The sequence below is a fragment of the Arachis duranensis genome, chromosome 4 (genome assembly GCF_000817695.3).
Source record: "Arachis duranensis cultivar V14167 chromosome 4, aradu.V14167.gnm2.J7QH, whole genome shotgun sequence".
NCBI classification, from domain to species: domain Eukaryota; kingdom Viridiplantae; phylum Streptophyta; class Magnoliopsida; order Fabales; family Fabaceae; genus Arachis; species Arachis duranensis.
Genome location: NC_029775.3, coordinates 13,428,891 through 13,442,146, shown reverse-complemented (window position 1 = coordinate 13,442,146; position 13,256 = coordinate 13,428,891). Strand labels below are relative to the sequence as shown.

At 33.0% G+C, this 13,256-nt stretch overlaps 3 protein-coding genes across 5 annotated transcripts in view; 2 read left to right on the top strand and 1 right to left on the bottom strand.

The window, feature by feature from the left end:
* The first annotated feature begins 1,349 nt into the window (after positions 1-1,349).
* Positions 1,350-3,100, top strand: LOC107483448 (DNA-directed RNA polymerases II, IV and V subunit 9B-like). The gene is made up of 4 exons (XM_016104065.3): positions 1,350-1,508; positions 1,611-1,686; positions 1,947-2,105; positions 2,791-3,100. The coding sequence occupies exons 1-4, from the start codon at positions 1,447-1,449 to the stop codon at positions 2,869-2,871; spliced, it is 378 nt and encodes a 125-aa protein (XP_015959551.1). The 5' UTR covers positions 1,350-1,446; the 3' UTR covers positions 2,872-3,100.
* Positions 3,101-4,226: 1,126 nt separating this feature from the next.
* On the top strand, positions 4,227-6,341 carry LOC107483456 (DNA-directed RNA polymerases II, IV and V subunit 9A). The gene is made up of 4 exons (XM_016104071.3): positions 4,227-4,389; positions 4,551-4,626; positions 5,037-5,195; positions 6,090-6,341. The coding sequence occupies exons 1-4, from the start codon at positions 4,361-4,363 to the stop codon at positions 6,168-6,170; spliced, it is 345 nt and encodes a 114-aa protein (XP_015959557.1). The 5' UTR covers positions 4,227-4,360; the 3' UTR covers positions 6,171-6,341.
* Positions 6,342-7,013: 672 nt separating this feature from the next.
* Positions 7,014-13,256, bottom strand: part of LOC107483455 (uncharacterized) — a 13,588-nt gene continuing 7,345 nt past the window's right edge. For all 3 annotated transcript variants that reach the window (XM_021140122.2, XM_016104070.3, XM_021140123.2), the window contains 11 exons: positions 12,894-12,964; positions 12,247-12,327; positions 12,092-12,162; positions 11,770-11,866; positions 11,629-11,688; positions 10,953-11,007; positions 10,432-10,832; positions 8,529-10,349; positions 7,721-8,296; positions 7,573-7,631; positions 7,014-7,487 (listed from right to left, as the gene is read on the bottom strand). In XM_021140122.2, coding sequence (XP_020995781.1) covers positions 7,292-7,487; positions 7,573-7,631; positions 7,721-8,296; positions 8,529-10,349; positions 10,432-10,832; positions 10,953-11,007; positions 11,629-11,688; positions 11,770-11,866; positions 12,092-12,162; positions 12,247-12,327; positions 12,894-12,964 — 3,488 coding nt within the window. In that variant the 3' untranslated portion in view covers positions 7,014-7,291. The remainder of the gene's footprint in view (positions 7,488-7,572; positions 7,632-7,720; positions 8,297-8,528; positions 10,350-10,431; positions 10,833-10,952; positions 11,008-11,628; positions 11,689-11,769; positions 11,867-12,091; positions 12,163-12,246; positions 12,328-12,893; positions 12,965-13,256) is intronic.

Below are 13,256 nucleotides of genomic sequence, written 5' to 3'. Positions count from 1 at the left end.
ATTGCTGGTTCTTCGTCACTTGAATAATCTAGGATGTGTTCTTCGTTTTCTATATTTTCAGAATTTACTAATTCTTCTTCTATTTGAAATCCATGTTCCATAATATTATTTTCTTGAGCTATTTTTAATTGTTTAAAAAGCATTGTAACTTCTTCTAATTTTTCTTCAATATTCATAATTTTAGTGGTGGTTTTACTTTTAAATCTGTTATGTTGATTATATTTTGAAATTTTTCTTCTTTGGGATTCTCTTTTTCCTTATTTCTTTAAAATTTTATGGATACTAGTATTTCTTCAAGCATATCTACTATAGAATTTAATTGTGGGTTAAAAGTATGATAAAGATGTGGGGAATCATTTTCATGGTAACATTTTTTAGAAATTCCGTGTGAAAAATAAGTTTTTTCAGGTTTTTGAAGTCCTTCAATAAAACTTATAGTAAAATAAAGATTTTGAGAAAAATTATTTTGTATTAATTTTAAGAATTCGGTATCATTACAATTAACATTGGTTAAAATCATTAATTTTTTATCTATTAATTTTGATAACTTAATTATTTCTTCTCTTAAATCTTCTAATTTACTTTTTTTCCATTAGGTGACGCTTTTCTTTGTGAAGAGTTACGGTATAAAATGTGATTTTAGAAAGTGTGGTATAGACAAATCTTTAAATCTATATGACTTTTTACTCTGTATACTAAAATTTACCTTAAAAGAATGTTAGTTTTATATATTATGTCAAACATTAGGAAAAGTTAATATAATTAACCAAAATTATAAATGTTGAAATGAACTAATATTTTTCAAGTGCATATGATTAATTTAAAAAATCACTTGTATAATATTTTTAAAAATAAAAAATCATTTTACTTTATAATAGCTATTAATATAAAAAGATTTTAATAAATTCTTATTATAAAATATTTTTTTATATTTTTCCATTTAAACAAATATTATGTTTTCTAATTAAATAAAAAAACAATCCAAACACACCTTAATTTTTCAACAAAAAATAATTTTATTGAATAAATTACCATTTATACTCATAAAAGATACAAATATTGACAAATGTATTCATATAAAAATAAAATAACAATTGTAACTACAGAAGATGACCTCTATATGCCAACAGACATTGGTTATATAATTAGTCTATTAGGATATTTTTGACACATAAAAATCATCTTCTATAATTAGAATAATCATTTTATTCTTATATATTTTTGGTGACTGAAATTAAACAAAAAAAAACAAAATAAAAAAAATAAGATATACTATATTTTATTCTTATATAAATATATTTGTCAGCATTTCATCGTAGAAATGGTAATTTATTCTAATTTTATTTCTCCACCTCTTCCATAAATAGAGCACAGGGCAGCACATAAATTTAACAAGAGCCCGCGAAAAAGAGCAGAGAGTGAGACCCAGAAATCAGCATCATCACCATGTCTTCTTCTTCTTCTCGATTCAATGGCAAGATGGGTGGCTTGAAGTTTTGCACCAAATGGTTTGTGCCCCCTTTTCCCATGTTTCACTCATTCATGTGTTCATATGCTTGTTCTTATTAACAGTTAATTAGAAAAGGGGTGGGTTTCGATTCCGTTTTCAGCAATAACATTCTGTACCCTAAGGAAGACAAGGAGTTAAAGATTCTCATGTACGCTTGCCGCAATTGCGATCACGAGGTGAACCCTTTTCCCGTGCTAAATCCATTGATTCCAATCAACCTAGTTTTTAGTTCCCAGAAAGTTCACATTTTTAACTAAATTATTTATAAAGTAAGGAACTTTTACTTTTTTTTGTTTTATTTTTTTACAGAATCATTAATAGAAAGATTTTGGCTTGGTTGTCTTTGATTTGGAATGTTGAGTGACCAATTTTTCAGTCCTGGAGTTTGTAACTTATATGCTTACCCCTTTTATTTTTAATTTTATTTATTTTTCAGGAGATTGCTCATAGCAACATTGTGTATAGAACAAAGATACATCATTCTACTGCAGAGAATACTCAGGCTACTGAGAATCTAGCTGCAGACCCAACTCTTCCACGCACCAAGGCGGCTCGCTGCAGTCAATGCAACCATGGAGAAGCTGTGTTCTTTCAGGTAAATTCCAACTCAATGGCATTGAAGGACTGCTTTTCTTTTTATTTTATTTGATATTAAATGTTTGAGGAAAAGAGAGAAGAGGGTGTTCCACTCCAATGTAAGGGCAATTCCAAATTTCCAATGATTTTCTATCTCATAAGTTGGATTCTGATTTTGCAATTTAGGAATTTTGGTCTGTTTTGTGTGTTCATGGAATAATAGGAAGTAGAGTCATTTTGACTCGTTGAAAGTCATGACTTATTTTGTGGATAAATTAAAATCTTGACTAGTTAGTATTGGATTTCAACTTCTACCACCTACTCAGTGTGAATGAAAAACAAAATTTATCTACGGAAAGCTTGTGAATGCTGTTGCTTAAACAGGAATGTTTCTAGCTTAAACTTGATTCTATAATGTACTGATTATGTTTTGAAGTCCGGACAATTTTGGTAATTTTATGTTTTTGTGTTTCTGTTTTTTTTTTTTTTTTGAATTTTTAGATTAAGAAATAATTTAGGATTTTCTTCATTTATATTATGTGGGTGAAGAAACGTTTGATGTAAACCTTTGAATCTGAAGTGTTTGAACTTCCTATTTTAAGATCATAGCATTGAAGAAATATTGCTCATTTCTTTGCTGCTGTTTCAAATAAATTTTGATTAGTTTTTGATTATGTATAGTTTTGAATTTGTAATGTTTGCAGGGAACAGCCAGAGGTGAAGAAGAAATGTGTCTTTTTTTCGTTTGCTGCAACCCGAATTGCAGTCACCGATGGAGAGACTGAGGCTGCTCAATTCAAGTTCCATATTGGATTGAAGATAAAGTTTGAGAGGTGTTTAGAGTGATTGCTAACCAAAAAATCATTTCAATTATAGCTTTTGTACTCATGTAGTTTTTTATAATGTCAAGCCATTGTGGAACTTGGCGATGTAGCTCATGTTGAGTGAACTGATATCACAGCAAAACTGTGTTTCTATTTCCATCTATTTACAAGACTCAAAATTTTAAGGTAATTTAAGAAGAAAATGTGGAGTTATTTTAGTTTATTTATTTTTAAGTAAAAATATTTGTATAAGCTTTTTTTCATTTGTGATTGAAAATTTTACCAAAGTAATATAAAAAGTGCTATGTGTACACTATAAGAATAGTTGATTGTAACAAAGTAATTTTAACATGTACTTTATAAAAATAGTTGATTGTTTATGTACATATAGTTGGTAAAAAAGGAAAAAAGAAAAAAAGAAGAATAAAAAGAAAAAAAATACAGCATTAAAAATATATTTTTTATATTTTCATAACAAAATGTTAGTGTTAAAATTTAAAAATTTACGTGTTATTGTTAAGAAATTTTGGTATTTTTTATTTTAATAAATTTTGCATAATTTAAAATTTTTCTTTTTTTTCTTTCACCTTTTTGCTGTTTTTTTTTCATTTTTTTATTTTTTTCTAATTCTTCTCGTTTTATTCTTTTAAAAGAAATAAAACAAAATATCAAATAAAGAAGGCAATACCAAATGAGGAAGATGAAAAAAAAAAAAACTCAAATCGCACCAATAAAAGAAGGAGACAGAGGCGTACAAAAAAATACAGAAAAAAACACAAAGAAGAACAAGTTGTGTGAGTAGATTTTGTTAGATTTGGACCATTTTAATTGGACTTGATTGCCGAAAAGATTTAAATATGTAGGGAGACTTTATTTTCATTAACCGCGTAAATGATCATCCAAAAAAATATATAATTATATGATTGTATAAAATATTTTATATTTTTAATACATTAAAATTAAACTCTAATTATATTATATTCTTTAATTTTATATTTTAGTGTTTTACATTTATATAAGGAATAAGAAAAATTATCCAAAATCTCAATTTATTCTCTAATTTTTAAATAAAGAAAGTTCTAAATTTTTATGTTATAATATTTGAATTTTTAATAAGAGAATAATTAAAAAGGAAATTAGGACTTGTAAATCATTGCGCTCTATATAATAAATAAATAAATTTAAATGAAAACTCAGTTGCAATCGAAAGTTGATACTTGAGAATCGTGAGATAATTTGACTAATTTGACTAAATTTTTATCTAACGGCTTTTAAATATCAACTTCACATAACTTCATCTGAGTTTTCACCGTAAATTTACTGAGTTGAAGTAGTGGCAGTAGGAAGAAGAAACAAGAAACAAGAAACAAGAAACGAGAGCCCGCGCAAAAAGACGCAGAATCAAAGCTTCGAAGCTGTGCCTCTTGTTGCTTGTTAGAGCCTTGCAAACATGAGTACCATGAAATTTTGCCGCGAATGGTTGCTACCCAATTATCTTTTTGAAGATAAAATCGTTTTCTGTCTAATTTTGATTGTGAAATTCTTTGAATTCAGAATAAGCTGATTCATGCACTTGTATTGTTTGATAAAATGCTTACAATGAATAACTGATCAAAATTGGATTTGGGATTTGGTATCAGCAACAACATTCTGTACCCTAAGGAAGACAGGGAGCAGAAGATTCTTCTTTATGCATGCCGTAATTGCGATCACCAGGTTCTCTTCTTCTGTTTTCTCCTTCGTTCGCTTCTCCTTCAGGGTTGATTCCAGTATGCTACTAACATTTTACCACACAGCAAAAAATAAATAAATAAATAAATAAATAAAAATAAACTTGTTTGTTTACTTTTACCAAATCATTGGTTAAAAAGACTTCTTTCGTTTTTTGGGGCAAAACATTAATCTTGTTTATTTGTTTCATCGAATCATTGATAAAAGCAAATAATTTGGGATTTGAAGCTTAGAATTATCTGAACTGGAAGTGGTGGGTGCATGCGTTTTTCATGCACTTTTGGTGTGACAATTTGTTGCTTCTGGCCTTTGTGTTGTTGGTTATGGAGCCATTGTTTTCTTGTTCTGATGTCTGAAAGTTAATTGGGAACTGCTTGTTTGACTGGTTTGTTCAGGAGGTTGCTGATAACAACTGTGTGTACAGAAATGAGGTGCACCATTCTGTGGGAGAGCGAACTCAGGTGTTGCAGGATGTGGCTGCAGATCCAACTCTACCTCGCACCAAGGCAGTTAGATGTGTTCAGTGCAACCATGGAGAAGCCGTTTTCTTCCAGGTACACTGTTGATTATAGCACTGAAGAATTGCATTTTATTTTTATTGAGATATTTAGAGGGTAGAAAAGGTGTTCCATGGCAACAATAATGTCTGCCAAATATGTCTTGATTTTCTTGCAATAGTAAGTTCTACAGTTAAGGGATATCCCTTGTTTAGTGCATGTACCAATGCCCAGAATGATGGAAGGTAGTCATATAGTCTTAATGAGATTCATTAGTTTACTTTGGATATACTGATCAGATGGCCTTAGCTTTCGACTCTCTCCCTCCCAATCCAGAAGTTTGAAACACAGGAGAGCAATAAAACCAAGTCTTTTACTTTGAAGGAAAACCTGTGACCAAAAACGCCTCAAACATAAACTCGAGCGTAAAAGGCTCTTGATTATAGAATATGTGTAGAAGTGTAAAGATGCAATGCTTCATTGTTCTGTGCTGCTTGAGTGATCAAATCAGACTGAACTGTTTAGAGTTACAGACTTGAGAACATTGCTAGAAAATGAGAGAGATGTATTCATCATATAGATCAACATAGGGGAGATTTTTGCTCAAATGTGGTGCTTGATCTTTTGGTCTAACTTTATATGATAGGGGATTTCTTCCTGCTACATAGGAAGTGTATTTGCTTTTGATATAACTTGTTCAAAAGTGCGAAGTTAGTTCTTAACTAAACAGAAGACAGGCAGGCAGCTCATTGAGTTTGTCCATGTATACCTAAATCATAAACTCTAAAAGCATTCATATTTGTCCACAAAAATCATGCAGTTATGTTGTGTTGGTGAAAGATGTTTTGGTGTATGCTTTCGATATGCTATGAATTTGGATAAACACAGAGCTCCATGTCAAGAAACTCTTGTATTTCAATTATTGATGGCTGTTTGTTTAAATGTATGCAGGCAACAGCCCGAGGGGAAGAAGGAATGACGCTTTTCTTTGTTTGCTGTAATCCAAACTGTGGATACCGATGGAGAGACTGATGGTGGCTCTATTCAGGGTTTTATGTTAGAAAGATCCAATTTATTTTGTCATCCAAGAGAGAGTGAATTTTCTTGGTTAAACACAGAACTTTAGAACCAAAATGCCATTATTATCCTGTTTGCCGAGAAGGAATCTGAATTTACGGTTTATTAAATTGAACTTTTTATTCACATGAACGTGATGTTTTTTATACCAAATGTGAGATGTGGGTAATTGAACTGGAATGAAAAGTTGCTATAACAGTTGTTTAGAGTTACACTGGTGACGTTTTATGAAGAGTTCAAATAGATTAGACTATTTTTTTGGAAATGACAATTTTACAACCAGAAGTCAACCAACAACTACCTTTGGGTTACGGACTCTTAAAAAGTTTTTTATGCCGTCGTTGGACTTCTAGCTACATAATTAACATTCTTTTTTTCATTTTTACCTCTTAATATTACCATAAATAATTCAACTTGAAGTTAGATCATGAATTTTATCTGACAGCTATATAAGTGTTTATGTCTTACGTTGCTTTATCTTTAATTTTAAGCGCTCTTTTTTTGTATAAGAAATTTGGTCACTTTTTTAAATTTCTTTGGTTCAATATACCTATCATTCTTTCATTTCAATGCAATATTTACTACCCTCCAAGGAGAGTTAACACAATAAACAATAAAATATTTGAATTAGAAACTAGTTATTAAATAAAAATATTTAATCAATTTGTGACTATTTTATTTTCAATTAGTGTGCAAATGACAAATGCACATTCCTCGAAGTTGAATACATGCCATTTTAGAAATCAAAATTATCAAAACAGAAGCTGGGTTAGTAATTAGCTCAATCAGACAGCAGGATTAAAATCTGAATGTGAACTTTGCATTTGCTATCAAATGAGTATCTCTATACAATGTTGAATGTAGCTGCAGAAATTTTCCACAGCAAAATGCTACTATATCCCGATATTCTTTCCTATCACTAAACTCAGCAGCAAGTTCATTAAACAATAAAGAAACTAATCCAAATGGAGAACAAACGGGGGAAAAATATCTACAAAAAATTTAGCCTAAAAAATTAAATAGTTAAGGCCCCTTTGGCCTTAAAATTCGCTATGTGCCTAGAAAGAAGCTAAGAGCTATAAAGATAAAAATGTTTTCGTGAACCATTCTGAAAGGCGTTTGATTTTTGTTGACATCCCCGCATCTTTTTCAAAATATGCAGCGGCATTCGAAAGCAGAATTGTCACATCATGTTTCAATGCCTCCAATCTTCGGTAATAATTGTTCTCTAACCTTGACTCTATCAAATCAAGAGAGAGTGGAACAGGGAATCTGCAAATTTACAAGAAATCTTCAAGTAAACGTTGATAGTGATACACTACATAGTGCAACTTCAAAAAGGCTATAGATCGAATACCTGTTCAAAAATTTTAACTTGGATGAAATTTTCTGCAACTCATGAACTCCATAACGATCCTGGATATTGGTGACAAAAGGTAAGTATGTACATTGTTTTTGCCTGCAAAGACAAAAGTCAAAACTGGCAGGGATTTTTAAGATGATACCTGAACTTTATTTCCCGACTCCTGTAATTTGGTGAGTGCAGTTAGCAGCTTGTTTCTTACTTCATCATCAATATGAGGCTGTTCCCATTGAGTATCAGCATCAAAAAGCTCCCAAGGACTGTGTAAATGTGTTTCTGTAAGATCATTCTTGTACCGAATAGTATATCTCTCCCATGGACTGTCTGGAAATTCAGAAGATTTGGCTTTTTCACACATAATTCGACCTTCCCACCAACTTCCATCGGACTCGCTGTCATCTTTCCACCAAACCCTGCATTTATCCCTGCGCGTCCAATTTCTTTGCATAGCAGCATCAAACCTGGTTCTTTCAACCAGAAAATCTGGGAAGCCAGTCACATCTGGTAAATTCAATTTAAAAGATTTGCCGAAAACACTAGAATCAGGATCAACAAACTGAAGGATCATTTTGCAGCATCCATCACCAGAACCCGAATCATGAGCATAGTCAAGGCTTTGAACTATACAATATTCTACAGCTCTTATGTTTTCCTTAATCGACATCCAAGGCCCTGCTTCCTTTTTGCGACTATAATTAGCTATGTATTCCTGGTGCCCCTGAAAAATGGATATTTTCGAAGGAAAACATATTGTATGAGACATACAAAACTAATATAACACCTAGAAAAACCGTCATCCATCTCGTTGATGATATTTCTTAAGAAAGATATTACACCTATAAAAGCAATAATACTTAAACCATAAATCAAAGATAAACCAATAAAAAAATAAAATAAAATAAACCACACACGCAAAACTATAAAATGTAATAGATAATTTTATGACTAACCTGCCTCAAATATACGACTTCATCTCCCTGTTGTGGAATAAATCTACAACCTTCTTCCTGAGTTGATAACAGCAACCACGATCCTTTATTAGCGGATTGTAGTGATTTCTTTCTATTTACAGGACTAGTTTCATGAGTTTCAGGAATATTGTAATTAGATCTCCGGCTCCTGGTGGACCTTATACCAACGGTCGATTTTGAACTAGAACCTCTTTCTTCTTCTGTAAACTTTACTCCATTGGTCTGCATGTTATGTTGACTTCTACCAACACCATCTTCATGCCCATTTTCCACTTTGAGATGATTCCCCTTGTCATTTGGGTCAGATGTGATTGGCTCCATCTCTATTGATCCATTGTCACGAACATCCTTATTTGTGCCATTACTGAAACCCACTGATGTCTTGAAATTACTATTGCTTCCATTAGAAGTGGATTCTCCTAAAGCACCACCATTAGCTGAATTATTAGATGCCCTATTTGATCTTGATCTTTTGTAAACGGCTTTGAACATTTTATCTCTTCTGGGATGTGGCTCTAGTGGACCATTTGAAGTACAATGTTGTGTACCTTGAGCATCTATTTCTTGTGATCCATTTTCTCCCCGATTGGGTATTACTACCTTGCTGTTGTCATCATTCTCAGTAACAATCATACACTGTTCATTGCTGGCATGATTGCTACATGCACTATTCTTTAGCACTGGAGATTTTGTACCATGCTTGGATGAACATTCAGGATCTCTTGAACCTCTTTTTGATCTTAACTTTGTTAAGACGGAAGGGAAACTGCTATTTGGTTCAGGCAGTTGCTCAGCACCACTATTGCTAACAAATGCAGTACCTGTATTATCAGGAATCAGGGCTGACACTAGTGATTCCTCTTTATTCCTGTGATCTCTGGTAGTTGTGAGCTCTTCCTCATTCTCACCATTCTCAAAAGGGTTAAAAGGATGAGTAGTACAATCACCATTGTCATTGATATCTGCTAGACTGTCTACCATATTTTCATCATTTTTGGTTTCTGAAGGAGGGGTCAATGGACTAAATTCCTTCTCCTCTTTTTCTGTTTCAATGAGATGATTACTAAACTTCAGAGAGTCAGGATTTGCATTTGATACTGCAGCTTCTCCCACTCTCAGAGGTTTGGAAGAACGAGGCCTAACCACTCCCCATCTAATTTTCTCCAGCAAGTCTACACGGTCTACTTCAATATTCAACCGATGTGATCCTTCAATTGTATGGTAACTTCCACTGCCAGAATAACCTTCATCCATACAACTATTCTTATTAAAATTATGAGCTTCCTGTGCAGATTTTGATGACGACCCAACCAACTCAGCTTGGTTGTCAAATCCATGAGTATGTTTCGATGTATCACGAATTGGAAACTTGAGAACCAATCTCCTTCTGTTCCCTGCAACTGCATCAGTCTCCGTTAACCCATGAGATTTCATGTCCTCCGATTCATATGTTGATACTTCTTTTCCTTTTGAAGATTTCAGTTGATCATTCTGTGCAGCTCTATCAGATTCATCGGTGTCCATGTTAGAATCTTGCAATGTTGATTCACTATCTGAAAAATCACCAACCAAACTATCATCTTCTCCATCTGTTGGGGTACCAGTAATTTTAGAAAATAAGTGTAGAGCATTGCGTGCAGCAGCTCTTTGAGGTCTGGAAGATTTGGATTTAGAAGTTTTCCTTGATGCTTTTTGGCCACTTTTTCCCTTTCTGCTTCGGCTACCAGTTAAATTATTGCCATCAACCTCATCCAAGTTCCTCCTTTTCACACGTCTCCCAGAAGAAGTCATAATCTCAATCTGTAGAAAAGAAAACAGGATAATTCAAATTAGTTACAGAAGTCCTTAGGAGCATGGAGTTTACATTCTCTGTAAAACTTACTTCAGTCTTCTGTCTTTTTCTTTTTGATCTACGGATACAGTCCATATGAGCATCCTCCCCTTCACTGTTGTCCGTGCTGCACCCTGTATCGCCAGAGCCATTGGAGCTTGAACATTCTTGCTCGCCTCGAGAAGAGAAATCTTCAGTGACATCATATTCTGAATCTGCATCATCACTAAACACTTCAATTTCTGGAGCCCAATCCATAGCATCTATAAACTCCGGAAGGGGTTCTGCAAGCAGATCCAAGTCTGCCAATGGAAGCATATGATAATCTGGGTCCAAACTGAAGTCAGGACCAACAGCAAGCCTTAGCGATGATGGCCGCCACTCAAGGCCTAAAGCTCCTAATCGTCTTTGCTGAAATTCACTCTGATAAGGTTCTGGATAAGGAATCATTGCTGGAAATTTGACAACATATAACAACAATGTATAAGAAGAATAACTTAGGAAAACAGAAACAAAAGAAATACAGTATATATATATATATATCATGGACAGACCCAGGAAGCAGAATTAACCTGAATCACAAAGCAAATCTTGCAGATTTCGTCGATAGGGTACAATCTGAGTTTCCTGATTCAAAATTTAATACCAGTTACAGATAAGAAACGGAGTTTATATGAGCATAAATAAAACATGAATCAGAAAAAGCATCATAACTTTAGAGAAAGTCATTTTATCAACACTTAAGGATTTCCACAACATAATTGCTTAAATTTATCATATCAGGTGCCAGTGGATGATCCATCATAAAATGTATCATTTAATTTTTCAGGAGTGAATCAAATACAGTTTAACCTTGAGCTTTCTTATATTAATATTCCTACTATTAAAACAAATTAAACCTTACTCTAAGTTAACGATTATGTACCAAAATACTCTTTTTACCTTGCATTACGCTGTTTTAGGTTTTTAAATGCGTTGACAGCTGGTTAGTACCGAACTAACCTACCAATGCATTAAAAATTAAAATGTAGTAGTTTAGCATCAGTGCAAATAGAAAGGAGTATTTGGGTACATAAATTTTCAATTGGCATAAGTAGAAAAATGCATGGATTAATTCCTAGAAAAAACTTCACCAACAATCTCACTCAAAAAGATAAAGATACACAGCAGTTGCAGCAGAGGTATAAGAAGTTAACGGGATGTTATACAACCTTCATAATTTAAAAGAAAATTAAGCAATCAACTAACCTGGTCAAGTACATTACCATGGGTGTCTTGAATGAGAGGACGATAATCACCAAGAAAGAACTGTCAATATTGGCCAAGAATATTAGTCCCAAACATTAGCAAAGAGACAGAAAGCATGTAATGGGTTAGAGATATATGTACCTGATCATATTTTGCATCTTTCTGGGACTCACCTTGACCTGTACTTAATATATATAGTTGACCAACATCATCTGAAAGTATTATAGATGTCCCATCCCTATAACATAAATGTATGATTCAACAAAACATAAACAAACTGATTCAGGTAGTGTACAAATGGATTAATAAAACATCATATACCAACAAAACAAGGCTATAGCTGAAAATAAAAATTATTGGTGTTTATACCATGAGAATAACTTTTGAAAACTATTGAAACCACCAAATATGTCTAGAGAATTTATTGCAAGCTAAATTTCTAAGCTCGCACACTTATACTTACGGAGAAAACTTCCCATCCACCAACTTAAAATGTGACATCTCGTATATCCGGATAGGCATGCCTTCCCATATCTAAAATCATGAAATATCGAAGTCATATAAACAACATAAGAATGCCTGGAAATCTGCAAGATAAGAAAATAACCGGTGACTCACATCCCACACAATAGTTCTTCCATCATATCCAGCACTCATAGCTATCCGAGGATTAAATGGGTGAACATCCAGAACATATGTCTACACACAGAAAATAACAAAGCATGACATATCAGACAGATTCTGCAGAAAATAAGCATTCAATATTATCATACTTTTTTTCCTTCAGCACTGCAGAAAAATAAAGCATGCCCCCCCCCCCTTTCCTCCTCCTCCTCTCTCCCCACAACCACAATTGTAACACCTACCCATCCACTTTTTTGTTTTTTGACGTAAAAGAAAACAAAATTACTTGAAACAAAGAAATGCAATTCAAAGGAGGACAAGTAATCCCAAAGCTCAGATCATGAGACCCCCCCCCTTATTTTTTTTTCTTTTTTCACTTCTATTCTCTCTCTTAAAAAGCCCTGTGCTTCATCATTATAAAGCAAAAAATGATATCTAGTGAATTGCAAAACAAAAAGGTCAACCGTTTGAAACATAATCAAATCAACTTGTAAACTTTGAAACAAAAACGGAGAAACACAACAATAATATCAGATGTCATGCATATAATTGTCGTAACAAGCCTATAAACCACAACTGCTATGTCTTCTGACAGTGAAAAAATGGTATTTAAAGCAAAAACCAAGAAAGTGAATACTCACAGAATCAGTATGGCCAGTCAACGAGTGTACTAAGCTGCCATCAGAAGCATTCCAAACACATATTCTGCAATCTGCAAGAAGGTTTAGCAGTCAGATATTGTAGTCGCAACCAAACGATGAAATAGGATTGCATGATCACAATGCATGCATGACTGTGGTGTGCAAAAAAAAAGCTATTTGTAGCAGTTGCATTATCATATAACTTCCTTTGCTAATTTAGATATGATTTTTATTCCTATTTCAGTTAATTGCTTACAAGAAAACTAAATCTCCCACAATAACTTATACATGAACATTAAATAAGGTATGACAATGAGACAAAATAAAAAGCAGAAAAACGGTGAAAAAGGAAAGCCAAGAGAG

Coding starts and splice junctions, on each gene's coding strand:
- LOC107483448 (XM_016104065.3), top strand. CDS start 1,447: ATGTCTTCTTCTTCTTCTCGATTCAATGGCAAGATGGGTGGCTTGAAG. Junction 1,687..1,946: donor GCCGCAATTGCGATCACGAG/GTGAACCCTTTT, acceptor TTTATTTTTCAG/GAGATTGCTCATAGCAACAT. Junction 2,106..2,790: donor GAGAAGCTGTGTTCTTTCAG/GTAAATTCCAAC, acceptor TAATGTTTGCAG/GGAACAGCCAGAGGTGAAGA.
- LOC107483456 (XM_016104071.3), top strand. CDS start 4,361: ATGAGTACCATGAAATTTTGCCGCGAATG. Junction 4,390..4,550: donor ATGAAATTTTGCCGCGAATG/GTTGCTACCCAA, acceptor ATTTGGTATCAG/CAACAACATTCTGTACCCTA. Junction 4,627..5,036: donor GCCGTAATTGCGATCACCAG/GTTCTCTTCTTC, acceptor TGGTTTGTTCAG/GAGGTTGCTGATAACAACTG.